Source organism: Pelmatolapia mariae, linkage group LG2, assembly GCF_036321145.2.
Source record: "Pelmatolapia mariae isolate MD_Pm_ZW linkage group LG2, Pm_UMD_F_2, whole genome shotgun sequence".
Taxonomy (NCBI): Eukaryota; Metazoa; Chordata; class Actinopteri; order Cichliformes; family Cichlidae; genus Pelmatolapia; species Pelmatolapia mariae.
In genome coordinates, this window is record NC_086228.1 from 21,075,217 (window position 1) to 21,090,766 (window position 15,550).

Genomic DNA, 15,550 nt, shown 5'->3' on the forward strand with positions numbered 1-15,550 from the left:
GATATAAGAGCAGGCAGATGAAACACACACATACACTAAAGGATTCTCACACACTCATTTTCATTACCAGGGGAACCATACAATACAGAGGAGTTGATTAGGATTGCCAACAAAAGGACAGTAGGCTCTGGCTGCCTCTCTGAATTCATTGTCATTAGCAGTGGAACACCAAGCCCTTTTCAAACTCATTAGTTGATAAAACAACCCTCTGATTTCCCATTAAAAAACCCATTCGTCCTCCCTCACTGGCGATGCTCTCCCTCTACTGCATCCCTGAATTTCCACACCTTCCAAACTACTCCTGAGACTGGGGGGGGTGGGGGTGTGGTGTGGGGGATAGCAGCCCTTATGCAATCTTTCAGTGAGTTCCTGAAAGATTTATTATGCACGTGACATGTTATCACAAATCAAACTCCAACAATCTTAATGTCAATTTAAGATTTTGCATCTGTAACATTTATAATAATTCTTTATTCAGAACCTTTTTTAAATTTCTTTCCACTTGGGGTTTTAGAGCTGATGGCTGCTATTAAATGAATGCAACAGAAAAGTAATTGTGTGTGATTCAGCTATTCTGTGACTGATTTCTTTGACTACATTGTCCCTCCACCCCCCAAAACGAATCATTTGAATACTAAGATTAAAGAGAAGCAAAATCATTTCTGTTTTCCTGGCAGAATAACAATTTATTTAATTTATTTAAATTTAGACAAAAGGAAATACATATTTGTGCTTTGTGCAGTATAATGAACAGCTTTGATATATACACTTTTATACACCATTATATATAATCTCTTGTTACAGATACTTAAACTGAATGATCATCACGTACTGAATAGTCAGAAATATCAAAGACCCCCTTCCCCTCCCCGCCCGTACTGTTTGCACCCATTTGTTAAAGTTGTTTAAAAAAAAATATTTTCAAAAACATTCATTCAAAGCTGGGTAGTGTCAAAATTCAAGTCAGAATGTCTCGTTCAGCCAGGACCAACTTCGCTGAAATCATTTATCCATCTTTTGAAGCAAAGGTCATGAACCCAAAAGTACCGTTAGTGTCTCGTCTCTGCTGTAATCCAGGCAAATCAATCCAAGACAGAAATGCACACAACAGCCAGAATCCACGCAGCATAATCTAGTTTCTCTTGACTGCTCTATGTCCAAGATCCTGAAGACGCACCTGAGCACAACATTTTTATTTTTAGCAGTGGTTCTGAGAAGCAGATGTGCCTTTTGACACGGTTCCTCATTGTAATGTAGATTGACAGGCAGTTTTGGTTTCGAGAAAACAAACAAACAAACAAACAAACAAACAAACAAAAACACACAACATCCCAGACCGGCAGAGTGTTTTACAAATTTGCATGGATGTCTTCATGTCGCAGCACTTTATAGGTGACCCAGTAGAAGATGTTAAATATGAGAAAGCTCAGGGGGAAAACGGCTCTGGATATGGTGTCAATTCGTTTGGCTCGGTCCACGAAACGCTTGTGAAGCACTTCTCCATCAAACATGGTAATTGGAGGTGGTGGTGGGGTGAACACGCTGGCTCCTTCCACAGCAGTGCCATCCTTGGTCTGCAGGCAGTGACCCAGGCCATAACCCCGGAAGTAAAAACCGCGGCTCTCCCTCACCAGTTCCTCCTCCTGTGGAGTCAAGCAGGGAAAAACAGATTGGCCTCTCGCTGTCAACAAGAATTAGCATACAGCTTTCCACATTTCCGCTCAGTGGCTTATTCTCAAATGCGTCTGTGGTGTAGTAGCACAAAAGGGCGGCGCAGTGTAAGAATGAGATCACCCAAACAACAATAGCAAAAAAAAAAAAAAAAGAAAAGATAAAAGAAAAAGTTATGTTTTCTAAAATGTTCTGTCAAATTCCTGACCTTTTTTTTTTTTTTTTTTTTTTTTTTTTTAAATAAAATAGCTTAAACAGAAGAAGAAAAAAAAGATTGAAAACCTTGAGATTGAAAACGGTGATGATTTGTCATCAAGTGTGTAACACCAGCCTAAGTTTAGGAAAATTACATTTAAAAGAAACAGAAGTCAAAACTCAAGCAAACTTATAATACATACATAAAACTGTATTGAAAAGCAACATTATTACATTAGATTCAGAGCTGAAAAAACATCAACATCTGTTTCTCTTAAAACTAAATAAATAGTGATTTTTCAAAAACTAAAAAAAATTCAGCAGACAGGGAAAGGGGAATAAAAACAAAAACAAAAAAAAACCACGCCCGATTTTGAGGGTTGAAACTCATCTGAAAGCACAAATAAACCGTAGCAGTTTACTTTGTAGTGCTGCATGCTTCTGCTGCCACAGTTATATCAGCATCAGTATAGGTAGTAGTCAGTAGAGATAACTGTTAGCAATATGAAATGGGCAGGTACAAAGTCCAACTCCTTTCAACTCTGAGGTGAGCTACAAAGAACACCGGTACCTGAAGGCTTTTACACACCAAATGCACTGCGAAAAAAACGACACAAAATTCTTCGGGCTTCTTCAGATGTGACCTCGTAGTGTAACGTATATAAACACAGCAAGTGTTCCATCGTAGCGGAAAACGTAGTCCGCAAAAAAGTCTGCATCAAGCGATCATAAGCTGGTCCTGGTTTTTTTTAAAACAACGAAAGGAAGAAATAGAGATTCTGGGTTCATCCCATTCTCAAGAGAAGGGTTTGATCCAGAGTTGAAGCTGTATCATGTTTCATACATATTTCAGGAAGTCAGTGGGGCAGTTTGAGCTCTTGTTGGCAGAATTGGGAACATCTGAGGAGGCAGAGAAACGATACCAAAGAGCCGATTGACCCGGATCAGCGTCTGGCTGTGTGTTGGAGGTAAACCAGTATTATTTCAGTATTTCTGTATCATCATATATTCAATATCAGTGCATGTTTTAAGCTCCAAGTGCAATTGTTGCCAAATGCAGTGGTTAAACTGGTCAGATCGGTTTATTTTCATGAAATGAAAAGAAAAAGAAAATTCAAGCTTGATCTGAAAAAATAAATGTTGCAAATTTGTCCAGTGAAATTATGCATCTGGTGTGTGAGAGCTGTAACATGAGACCACTTGCACAGTTAGAGTCTACTCTAGGGTGATAGACTGAGCCCACAACACTGCCAGAAATATGATATTTTCATATTAAATCATGCATTTGAATTTGATGATGATACTGGGAACAGAGAAAAGAGCTTGGGTCCATAGGCTGACTATCAAAAATGTGACTTCTTCCAGATTATCCTAAGAGCTTCAAAATTTGCCTGGCGTATCCCTGAAGATGTTGAGTTTAAAGTAGATTAAAAGTATCTATAACAATCTACTTCATTCAAACAACCAAAGAAGTGAAAATGAGGGCATCTTCTTTAGGTGGAAAAAGATATTTTGTCACTCTGAAAATAATAACCCCCATCTTTCCCCTTTTTAAAGTTACAGAATGAGAGACCTTTCAGAATGTTAATAAAATGGCTCAAAATATTAATAAAGTCATGATCTCGTCAAAAAACCTTGCACTTGGCATTATGCTTTGATGAATGGCTATGCACTTTTTTTTTTCCTTTTCTTTTCTTTTTCTTTTTTTTTTTTTACAGTTATTGAGACACTGTTCCCGCCCTTTGAAGAGAATATTAATAGACATGCAGCTTAACTCTGACAGCCCTCTGACACTTTGAGAGATTCACTTTAGCAGGGGAAAGTGAAGATGTGGGATCTAAATTGGATGATTAGTAGTCAGTGTGAAGGGCCCTGAAAGCTCTGATCCCCGTGTCCCGCCTCTCTCCGTTTCTCTCTCACTGACCCTGGCAGCTCTCTGGTTCTCTGCTGAATGTCGTTTCTCAGTACTGTACAGACTTGGCAGAAAGATACTAAGAGTGCACATCTAAGTATACTAACTTACTGTAAACTTACACTTTGTAACCAACTTTCTGCTACTCCACTGGTAAACTGCACTATGCAACAGGTGGATAGGGAATACATTGCTCTTCTAGCACAGCTTAATTATCCCTCTGCCATCTTAAACGATACAGAACATCATGTGCTAAAGTTTAATGGTGCATTTCTCTAAAGATAATAGGCGCTCATCGTCTCTGCTCTGTACTCTCCGCAGCAGCTATACTGGCATAACTTCAACTGAACCCGCTCTGATTATCACATTGTGCTCTGTGGAGAGTAAAGTTATTGTCTAAAAACACAAATGATCAGAGAAAGACGAGCTATTTTTTCCTGCTTTGGTAAAATTTCTTGTGTTTCATGATCTTTAATTACATCGGTTAGTCATTTTACCAGTGAATAACTATGCTTACTCACTGGTACAAAATTAGTTAGATCATTAACATTATTGAATATAAAATGTGCATCTGAGTAAGGACTACTCTTTCAAACTATTACAATGGAAAAATGCTGGTTGATTTCATTTTCAGTGTTATATGTTATCACTGAGCTGGGATTGGACAAGCGAAAGAAAATGGATGACTCAATGGATGGACTGCATCACTGAAAGAAGAGTGTCCAGAAAATATGTAGGACACAGCTAAAAGGTTACAATGAATGGCAGTGATAGTTCTGCCACTGCACCAGAAACTGATGATTCTGTAGTAAACAAACAAATAAATAAATAAAAATAAAAATGACTGTACGGGTTCAGGATTTTTGAAAACCACTATCAGTGAACCAAGTTATAACATGAGAAGAAACAACGTTTAAAAACTAAATCCAGGGTACGTCCAAACATACACAGGTATTTTTGAAAATGAAGCTTTTTCTATGCGTTTGGGCCTTTCGTCCACACGTAAACGGCGTTTTGGATCACTGAAAATGGAGATTTTTAAAAACTCCTGCCAGGACGGAGAGTTTCGAAAAACTCATGCGACGTCAAAGGTGTGCGCCTTTTTTGACGTCATGCTGTGCGCCACGTAATTGTGTACATGAGATAAATTTCTACAATGGCGCTTATAGACAACATACTGTTGCTGTTAATCTTACTATATGCAGCTTTTACACGCTTACATCTACACACGCAGTTACTGTCCCTCAATTTAGAAAGACCAAAGACTGCTTCTATGCGCCATCTGTGTTTACTCTTTCCAATCCAGGCTTCTAGACTTCTGATTGGCCAAGATTTCTACATGGTTAGGATTATATCAGCACCTGTTGCTTTAGCCCCAGACAGACCATCACCTGACCAAGACCAAGACCAAGACCAAGCTCAATCAAAACTGAAATGAGGCAAAGTGAATAACTGCATTGTGGTCTGACAAATAAAGTCTAATATTCTCCGGACATCATGAATACTGTGGTTTCAGCTTGTTATCAATACACAATTCAAAAGCTTACATCTGTGACTTTACTGGGTTCCATATCTAATAGCTTCCTCCATCTGTGAAGGCACTATTAATGCTGAATCATATTGAATGACACAAGTTTTGGAGAACATGTACTACCACCCAGATGATATCTTTATCCAGAAAGTAGTTGAAGTTTGTTCAGCAAGACATTATTAAACCACATTCCACATATAATACAACAGCATGGCTTCTCCTTCGACAAGGAAAGAATACCTGGAGCTTGAAAACAGGTTACACACCGGGGAAGAATAAAGGGCAAAGTGCAAAAATTTCCACAGCTAAAGGTTAAAAGGACATGACTATAGAGACAAGATGAGATCAGCACAAGGTGGGTTTAATTCAGGAAAAGAGGTCAGGAATTCACGTTTGAGGTGAAAGTTGCTCTACACAATTTGAAAAAGTGGAGGCATGGACAAAAATAGGGTTGGGAAGATCAGGGTTGACACAGGGTTAGATTTTTTACTCCTTTTACCCTGGCACAAGCGCTGCAGTGCTGATTGAGACTCCTGTAGGTTGAGTTGTTACCAGGGATGTCATTGACTTTTCGCAACGACTCAACGCTCCCAGGCTGACTAGCAGATGCCTCCATTGGAAAGGAAGGTAGACAAACAGAGATAGCAGTTACTGACCATTTCATTTTTTATGATTAAAAAAAAGGCATTTTGAAGGCATTTACCTTATATTTTTGATTTGTTTTGAGTATTAGAGATAAAAAAAAAATCATGTTCATATTATATCATGTGATATAATACACACAAACGTTAGGTCCAAATAACAAACTCAAGTAGATGTTCTTAGCTTTTAATTAAAGAGATACTGTGAGTGTAGATGTTAGTGAAAAGAAACGACTTTGAAGACAAAAAAAGAATCCTCAGGGAGCCAGTTCAAGTTATTTCTGTAAAGACTATAAATGGAAGTACAAATCCATGTATTTATTTTTACACATTTGATCGCTGTGGGTATACACAGTATAGACTATCTGGTTGAAATCTCGCCTCTCATTGATTAAGCCTCAGTCAGTCTGGGATTTGTTTGCCTTAGACTCGCAACATCTCTCTGCTACAACTACAGGGCCGGGCGTCAATATCCCTCAGATGTATAGTTTGTGACCTCCAACTCCTCTGTGGGAGCAATTGGCCAACTGATGTGAACAGGGGAAGTCCTTTTCTCTACAGACCATTACTCTCCATCTCTCCTCTTTTCTCTCTACTGTGCAGGAGGCAAGCTGTCCTGCAAATCTGCTGGACTCTCCTGCATTTACAGGGAACACTGCCACAGGTCTAGGAGGCTGCCTAGACTTGGAGGTGTTTAATGGGATTTTCAAAATGTCCTGTTTGTTTCTCTTGAGACAAGTATCTCTGTCTTACCACTCTTTAAAGACTTTTATTTGTCAACTTACAAGCTGTTGTCTCTAACAACTGCTATTCAGGATATGGATTCAGTTTAGGAGATGTATTTTTGGATGAAAGAATATGCCAGGACCAAAAAACCAAAAGATACCACTTACTGAGGCATACTTTCCAGAGGGTTGGTGTTGCAACTTTTAGACTGATCACTATTAATAAACACAAATTCAAGCGTTCCAGGTAAATAAGAAACTATTAATAAGAACAAACCAAGTTGCTAAGTTGTTGCTTTGGTGTTTGTCTTGCTAAGATGCTCTATCACAGTTTTACCCTTTTAATTCAAATGGACAGCCTAATAATGGGAGTTATGCCTATTTATCTTCTGCACATACAATGTGAACATACTTGTGTCCCTTTAATAGCAACTTACCAACTATAGCTGCAAACTTTATTGTGTGATAGAAAATTATAAATACATGGAGTTCAGTGTTTCACTGACATTTAGAGTGTACCTGCAGGCTTGTTGGTTTATTGGAAAGTGCCCATAGGTTATTTACATGTCTACCTGTTGGAATAGGTTTGTTTTAGTGTTTAAACAAAAAAAAAAAAAAGAAAAGAAAAGAAAAGAAAAGAAAAGAAAAAGAAGATGATATTCTTATATTGTACATTGTTGGTAAAAGTCAACTCTTAGCTGTGCTCAGTAAAATTACTCAAAAACTACTGAGCCCAGTTTCACAAAATTTGATGGAAAAAATAGAGCATGGACAAAGAAAGAACCTGAATTTCTGTGAAATTGCAGTTGTTACTGGATGGCTACACTAATCAGTCTAACCTTTTCATATCTGTCATAACAGTCAAATTTAGAGTAATCCAGTGCCACAAGGTTGGTAAGAAGGTTGGTAAGAAGCCTGTTGCTCTGCGTCAAAAGTAGTGGCAGAGGTAAAAGATCGCAAGATCTTCTAACAGGTCACTGCTCACGAGCTGAACTGAAGCGACTGGATCTTCCTTATTTAATGTGACAGCCAGCTGTAGCGTGTTGTCAGCTCCTGGATCTACAGCATCGCACAACAACAAGAGGCAAAATTCATTGCTAAATAGGATGACGAGGACTCGAGAGTCTTCTTTCTTCATCCATGCTTTTCAGAATCTACTAGATTGTGACACTGAATACAAGTGTGTAGGTTTTTCTTTCTGGTAGCAGTGTGTGTCTGCATCATTTACACTTACTATTCTCTGCTGCCGCTGCTTTTTCCTCAGCCTGATGAACTCCTTGTGTTGCCTTGAGACGAAGTTAACTGCTGCATACTCCAGAAGGGCAGCAAACACAAACAAAAGGCACACTGCCATCCAGATGTCAATGGCCTTCACATAAGACACCTGGAAAAGGACAAGGTCACAGTGTAATCAATAGCCAATCAATAAGGCTGATGGATAATTTCGTGGGTTGTTCACAGTCTGCCCATTCCTCGGCTCTGGGCTATAATGACATACATCTTTGGGATGGCCTAGAATTCAAATGAGTCAGTGGGTTGTGGGCTGTTGACACATAGCCGGCAGGTCACAGCTAAGGCTTGGTGAGTCCCCTGGCCGTGTCATTCATGAGAGAAGATATGTCACACCACATCAGCAACACCAACCGAGCAGGCACTCACTCAGTTGAGTAGCATTTTACTGACTGTTACAGATACATACAGAGAAGCAAGGAAAAAAAAAGAGAGAGGGATTGACAAACAGTTTCTTTTAAATTACTCCCTGTGGCTCAGGAGGTGGAGCGGGTCGTCACAGAATAAGCCGCTGTAATGTTATTGTGAATAGGTAAATGTGGCTTGAATACTCAAAAGACTAAAAATGTGCTGTATAGATGTCAGTCCATTTACCACATAAAGACAAAATAAAGATTTTTTTTCATTTTCATTGACTTAACTTTGGTGGGCACAGCCAGTACAACTTTGTAGGAGTAATAACAGGATGAAACAAATTCTGATTTCCGTCAAACTCTCACTGAAGTGTCTCAGGAATTCAGCACATGCACAGTTTAATTCAGCTCAAATCTGGGACAAACTGCAGTCATCAAATAGATAAGTGCCGATTAAGGTTGTGTATAGATCTGAAATGGCTGACACAGTCTGTCTGATGCTTTTCTTGTGATAGTCACAAGGTCTTCGCATTAAATCTATACTCATACAGAACCAATTACACGTAAAATGTCTTTTACAGACATTGATTTTCTGCTGCTATCTCATGAAACATTTGATTTGTCTTGTCAGGTAATATCAGCAAAGGTAATGGTTTTTGTAAATCCTGCATCACTTTTTCAAGGATATGTCTGAAAATGTCAGAATAGTGTACAATTTTCAAACTCAGTTCACAATGCCATTTATTACATATGTTTCATTTGGTCAATGACCTTTTTCTGGAGCTGATAGCGTTATGTAATCCTATTTCTTCTCATACTTTAAGCTTTTGGACAAATCTGGGAATATTATTAGTTTCAAAATCTGTTCATTTGTTTCTGAGGATAATATTTCAGGTCTTGTGGCAGAAAAGTTACTTCTTTGCACTCTGCTGACATTTTAGATGTGATTTATTCCATCTCAGATCTTCTAATTTTAAAAGCAACATGCTAAATCCAGCAGACCGATATGTTTATTTTAAACTTCACCTGAATTTTAACAATTTTCCAGGGCTGTAGGTTTCTAAATGGTAGTGTAGGTCTCAAAAATATGTATATATATTTGACAAAACTAAATATATATGGTATGTTTAAATATAGTTAAACATACTGATTGCTTAATCTTGCATGAAAGTTAAACAAAAGTCGTATTTTTTCACCCATTTTTGCGCTGAGGACTCACCTTGGGCAAAGAGGCTCTTGAACCGGAGCTCTGTGTGGTCATTGTAAGTACTGTGGTGATGCCCAGACCAACTCTGGCTGGTGCAGCATCCATGTTTATCCAGAAAGAGACCCATGAGAGGATAACGATGAGAAGGGAAGGGATGTACATCTGGATTAAGTAGTAACCCATCTGACGTTCCAGGTGGAACTTCACCTCAATGCAGGTGAACTGACCTGCAGAAATATGGTATAAGACAAAAGACTGTCTGTTTTGCTTTACTTGTTTTTCATGTTTTTGTGTCATGACCTGAAATATAAATAGAGTAAGAAACAAGTTTGTCTTTTAAAATGACATTTTTCTTGAAGGCTGCTAGACTTCATGCAATCAGAATTATGCAGCGTGTACAGGAATAAGATGTGGCTTACTGCGACATGCAAAAAAAAAAGTCTTATAACATGGGTAACTTGGTTACACTTATTGCACCTGTGTTGTAGTGCTTAGTGCAGTAGCCCAAATCCTTCTCTTCTTTTAGAACAAACTGAGGGAGGGTGAGATCATCGGCCACCTGAACGGGGTTGTCAGACAGCCACTCAAAGATTAAGTCATTCATCGTGTAACCAACTGTGAAAGGAAACCATGGGGCACAAAAAGGAGAGAACAGACACAAATGGTGAGAAACGTGCTCTTCCAATTACAACTTAGTCTCTTCTACTCGTTCTAAACAAATCCCTCCTTGTTTCTGTGTTTTTCCCTTGCACCTTCCCTGATATTTGAGGCATTTAGCTGATATATACCCCACTATTTTCACATCATGCATTTTCCTACACTACTGCATATTTTGAAAAAAATGCATGCAGCTGCTAATGTACGTCACTTCGCACACTCAGTATTGAACATGCAATACCTAAAATGAGACAAAGTTTCATAAAACTATAACAAAAATACCAAGTTACCACCGCACTGACTATCTGCCAAACTGCACCAGTACAACACCACTTTACAGAGTTATGGATAGCACTCTTCACAAAATACAAGATGTAGTGAAAAACAAGGCTGCACATTATTTACTGAGTCATTCTGAGACGAGAAGTGCAGAAGTTTACCAAAAAAAAGGTCTGTGGGTTGTTTAACTCAGATAACCTGCTTCAGCAGCTATTGAATATTCTTGTTATCACTGCTGTTATTCCTCCTCCTTAACCCAATTTTTCAAGGGGATCTTGCTACCACAGTATAAAATCCGTGCATGAGAAAACATTAGAAACCTTGGCTAATGAGACTTGGAGAGAGGCAGAATGAAACTTGGAAGGCTGTGGTGATGTAATGCTCCTCTCCCCATCTGTCCAGCTACCAGCTACCCTCTGCCATCCTGTTTGTCACAGTAAAGGTCACATCATACTGCACAGCAACAGTTGTGTTGTTGTGGTTGTTTGAAGGTTACAGACTAAGGAGGCGACACGAGGAGCATATCTGCCTGAGAAACTCGGAGAAACTGGTGCTAACACACCATTAACGCACGAACTACAACATAGCAGAATACGACTGCCACACAGTTTAGAGAAGCACTTAGATGTAAACACTTTAAGTCAACAACTGTTTTTCTTGAAACACAAATACATTCACATGTTGATTTGCATCATTTTTTAAAAGGGTTATACTCCTCACAGCTGCGTGATTATAGGTGTATTAAAAATGCATGCTGCATGCAACAACAGCAAGGAGTTCCTCGCACATCTAAATAATACTGATGTCTACTGGGACCCTTTAGGGCCTGAATTACAAAATACATCAATTATTCACGATGTTACATCCAATCCCACACCACCAGTCTGAAAAACACCACCACTAAAACACGCTTATGTCGTTCACAAGGAGAAGTCACTGTCATTCAGACATCCTGCTACAACAACCAAGGGGAATACCAATGCTTTCCTGAGATAATGAAATGCTTTTCTGTTCTGTTCTTCTGCCAGACGGAGCTAACAGACGTCAAAACGCAACTGACACAGCTTTCAAGGTGCAATAAAAATGGAATTCATGAGCCAGTATGTCTGGAATATCTCAGCAAGGTAGAGTAATGAGCATTAGTCACATGCCATCTCTTTTTTCATGTTATAAAGTCTTTCACCTAATGAAAGTTACGGTTATGCTTCACACTTCCTGTTTTAGTCTTGGCTTTCACTAATAGAGTAACTTCCAAGTAGATTTGGGGTTACTGAACATTAATGGCTCGTGGCAAAGCAAACTAGTATAAGCTGCATATATGAGGCTTTGAAGTGTCAGAATAAGGCAGAATCCTATGGTTGGCTCTATTTATATATCTATATAAGCCCGTGGCCTTGGCTCTCTAAACCTCAGAAGATAAACTCCCCCCCCCATTATTCTCCTCTCTCACTCTCTCATGCTGAGCAGATGGTGTTGCGAGAGCTCTAGTAGTGACAGCAAAACCCATAATGTCCTCTTAACATTAAGCTCAAGCCAAGGTGATCGCACCCTTGGGTGGTGTACACTAGCAGCATCCTCAGTAGGCCTTTAATCATAAATGATTACCTCTCCTCTAATGGCAGTGTGATGTGATACAGTAACCCCGAGAACTAACACACATACACGAACGCACATATAGACAGGCACTGCCACATCAGGCACACATCTGTTTACCCGAGCGTCTCCTCTTCTTGCACTTCTGAAGGGTGAAATGTCTTTATATTTTATTAGATTTAAAAAAAATAAAAAAAATAAAAAATCAGCTTGTCCCTCTGCTTCTTGATTATTACCAAGTCAGGTACAAATCCAGATAGCGGCGAAAGCTTTAAACTAGACTTATTTGGATAAAAGCTGAATTTTTGGAAAGCTCTGTCTATTTCACCCTTTGCCAAAGTTGAATTCTTTTGTCCCTGTGAAGGGAAATTGGGTCACCCCTAGGCACAGAGGGTGGGTCACATATAATAAAAGGGACACAAAATTAAAGTTTTATTATTTATATCCTGGAAATTGGTTTCATGAGGGCAGATACTATCTCTGCTAAAGGCAAAGGAAGTCTGATAGAAGAGAATACTCTTCCTACTCCGTTTTATCAGTGCATAACATTTTAATAGGTTTCAAATATGTTTTCTACATTTTTTCCCAAACTCTCTGGTTTTAATAAATGCGGAGAAAATGTGGTGCCTTGGTCCAAACCTTTGAAACTGTCCACTCCACTGAGCTGGCTGATTTGTCTGGCACTGTGACGTGAAAAAGTAGCTTCTCTGTCAAACATTCAGTCCAATGAGCACCAAAAAACAGGACTAAAGATTAGCCAGTGTCACTGGCGGTATCAATGCTGATGCCAAGCAGTTGTCAAGCTGTGCAAATGAGGAATCAGTCTGTTTTGCATTTGTGCTGCTGAAATTGACATGATCCCCTCAAGAGTATTTTACATAGATGGTATGCATTCTATACAAGGGGTAACATTGCAGTTTGATTTTGCTTTGGTCTGCTCTGCTCTTTAAACCCTAGCAAAACCAATATGTTTGCACAACTGCACTTCAGTGTCAACCTAAAATTGTGATAGCTTCAGACAAAGAGGTTAGTCTCTAAAGAGTGATTAGGGGAAAATCAAATCCTCTCTCCCACTGAAATGTTCAGGAGTGGAGACGGTGTCAGACTAAAGATAGAAACAAAGTGTAAGGAGTTGACAATTCTGCCATATTTCATATAAGAAAATGTGAATGATTCAAGGGGGGGAAAAAAGTTCATTTTATTTTTCCCTTATCTGAGGTCACATTGCAGCAGCAACACAGCTGGGGTTTTCCACTCGTCCCTTTGCCCAGCAAAGTTTTCAGTTCCTCCCGGGGGATCCTCAGATATTCCCAGGCCAGATACGATATACTCCTTTAAGTGAGTTTCAGGCCTTACACTGGGGTCTTCACTCAGCAGACGTAACCAGAAAATCTCCCCCCCAAAAAAAGATGCCTAGGAGGGATCCTAACTAGATGCCCAAACCAACTTAATTGACACCTTTTGGCAATTGTGCTATAAAATGACAGCTGCTATCAGTAGCAGCACCAATTTTCAGTAACTGACTAATATAGTTAGCTTCACCAAGTGGATAAAAATACTGTTGTTGACTTAATGTCAGTCAACATCTGCCTCTATAGTTGCCTAACTTCCACAGCTTAAAAGGTTTTGAAATGGCATGTTTGCTCTTAAAACGGGAACAAGAATGAGGCTGTTTTCGGTAAATGCAATTGTATTTCATAGAAAAGCTTTAACTGATAGTGTAAAGTTCCCCAGAGCCTAATCTACAGGGCAAAAAAAGCAAACATCGGTCTATACAACATAGCATGACTTTTGATCACTGTCACAGGATTTTTACCCAAGAGACAGTGGTTCTCATACTAATTCTACAAATGCTGGTTATGGTTTGGGTTAATATAGACCCTTTTGCACTGTTAGATGTTTTGCTATTTGAAAACCCTTAAGATAAACTTCTAGAAAGTACAAAGCTATGACATCACAGCAACATGACCGGTCAGTTGTAACAGTGTCCAGGAAGCAACATTAATTATGGTGATATAGGAACAACACGGCAATATCAGATTGTGGATGGATTAAGTACAACTGGATCCCTGACTGCAAGACTGCACCCAGCTTGAGGAACCTATTTCGCGCACATATGCTTGCACATTAGCATCTTTCTCAATCAAGCTGGTAGATGTCTTACAGTTTCACCTTTGCAGTCATAGTTTAATAAATATTTAATGTCCGTTACTGCTGTTAAGCAATATGTGGACAATTGCTCCTTCTGTGAAATGGTACAGCCAATGGTCAACACCAGCTTGAGTAACAATCATATTAGCAATATCGATTAGAAATATGGACAAACATATGAAGCAATTACAAAACGTCATGCTCACACAAACCTGTAGGTTTGGCATACAGCAGGGCAAATGTAGAAAAGGGCAAAATGCAGAAAATAAGAAACCAAAGGAGGATAAAAGAGAAGTGAAACAAAAGGAAGAGGAGGAAATGAAAACTCACAGCTTTCAAGCTGCATGGTACAGGTCTGAATGTCCATTGGGAAATTCTTCAAGTCCATAGGGCAAGACAGGGTAAGAGTCAGCCTGAGATAGAAAAAACAGATTGGAAAAGAGAAATAGGATGTAGAGGATGTCAGAGGGCATGACAGAGCTCAAGGAAAAGACACGAAGCATAAGAAGAAACGATCGATTACAACATTTTTAAAAAGTGGCTTTATCAGCGTCAGCTGCTTTGTTTTGCAATTTATGAGTCTGTATGAAAATGTTCAATAAAAAGTAATCGAATAAATAAAAAATAATAAACAGGGATCTTTTTTTCAAAAAGAGTAGATTGGAAAACAGCTTGAATTTGTCTGCCATTTGATCGCTCACTCACTCACCACAGTAATAGAGAAGTAATTGGTGTAGGCATCCCGACTTTTATTTGTTGTTTTGATGCATTAAGCCTTCAAGGATTCTTAGAGAAGAGAGAGAGAGCTATTTGGGAGTCTGTCTGGAGGAAAGCTCTGTAATTACCTGCTGTAATGCATTGCCCAGAGGCGAGACAAGAGCCGGCAGCAATATACACTCAGGCACCCATTTGCAACTGTGTTATGATGACAATATCTCTTTCACCAGCAGAAGAACAAACTACAAATACTCCACTGATTGACTCGCTGCTTAAATTGTGTCATGCACTTAGAGGGAACAAAGATGTTTGATGCATAATTACCAAACATAGTTTGCAAGCAAATCTAAGAGATGCAGTAAATCAGTGGAATGAGGAGGTGATTATCCGTATTTGCAATACTTCGAGTCTGTTTTCAGTGGATGATTTCAATGTTTATGCCTCTCCCTCTTCCTAAAGAAGTTTTTTTCCTCAGTAAAACAGTAATTTCATGATCTGAAAATCAATAAGAAAACATAAACATAAATATCACTGCACAACACAATAACTGAATGTGAACAGACTTTTGTGATTAAATTGTTTTCTACCGTGTACATTTTATCAGCGTTTTAATTACAAACATGTTTAA

General features: G+C 38.9%; 1 protein-coding gene across 2 annotated transcripts in view; it reads right to left on the minus strand.

Annotated features, from left to right (window-relative positions):
- Positions 1-880: 880 nt before the first annotated feature.
- Positions 881-15,550, minus strand: part of glra4a (glycine receptor, alpha 4a) — a 39,997-nt gene continuing 25,327 nt past the window's right edge. Inside the window, exons 5-10 of one of the 2 annotated variants that reach the window (XM_063485824.1) lie at positions 14,536-14,618; positions 10,003-10,140; positions 9,538-9,752; positions 7,910-8,059; positions 5,809-5,919; positions 881-1,643 (exon numbers count right to left, since the gene is read on the minus strand). In XM_063485824.1, coding sequence (XP_063341894.1) covers positions 1,350-1,643; positions 5,809-5,919; positions 7,910-8,059; positions 9,538-9,752; positions 10,003-10,140; positions 14,536-14,618 — 991 coding nt within the window. In that variant the 3' untranslated portion in view covers positions 881-1,349. The remainder of the gene's footprint in view (positions 1,644-5,808; positions 5,920-7,909; positions 8,060-9,537; positions 9,753-10,002; positions 10,141-14,535; positions 14,619-15,550) is intronic. The other variant, XM_063485832.1, reaches the window with a different exon arrangement.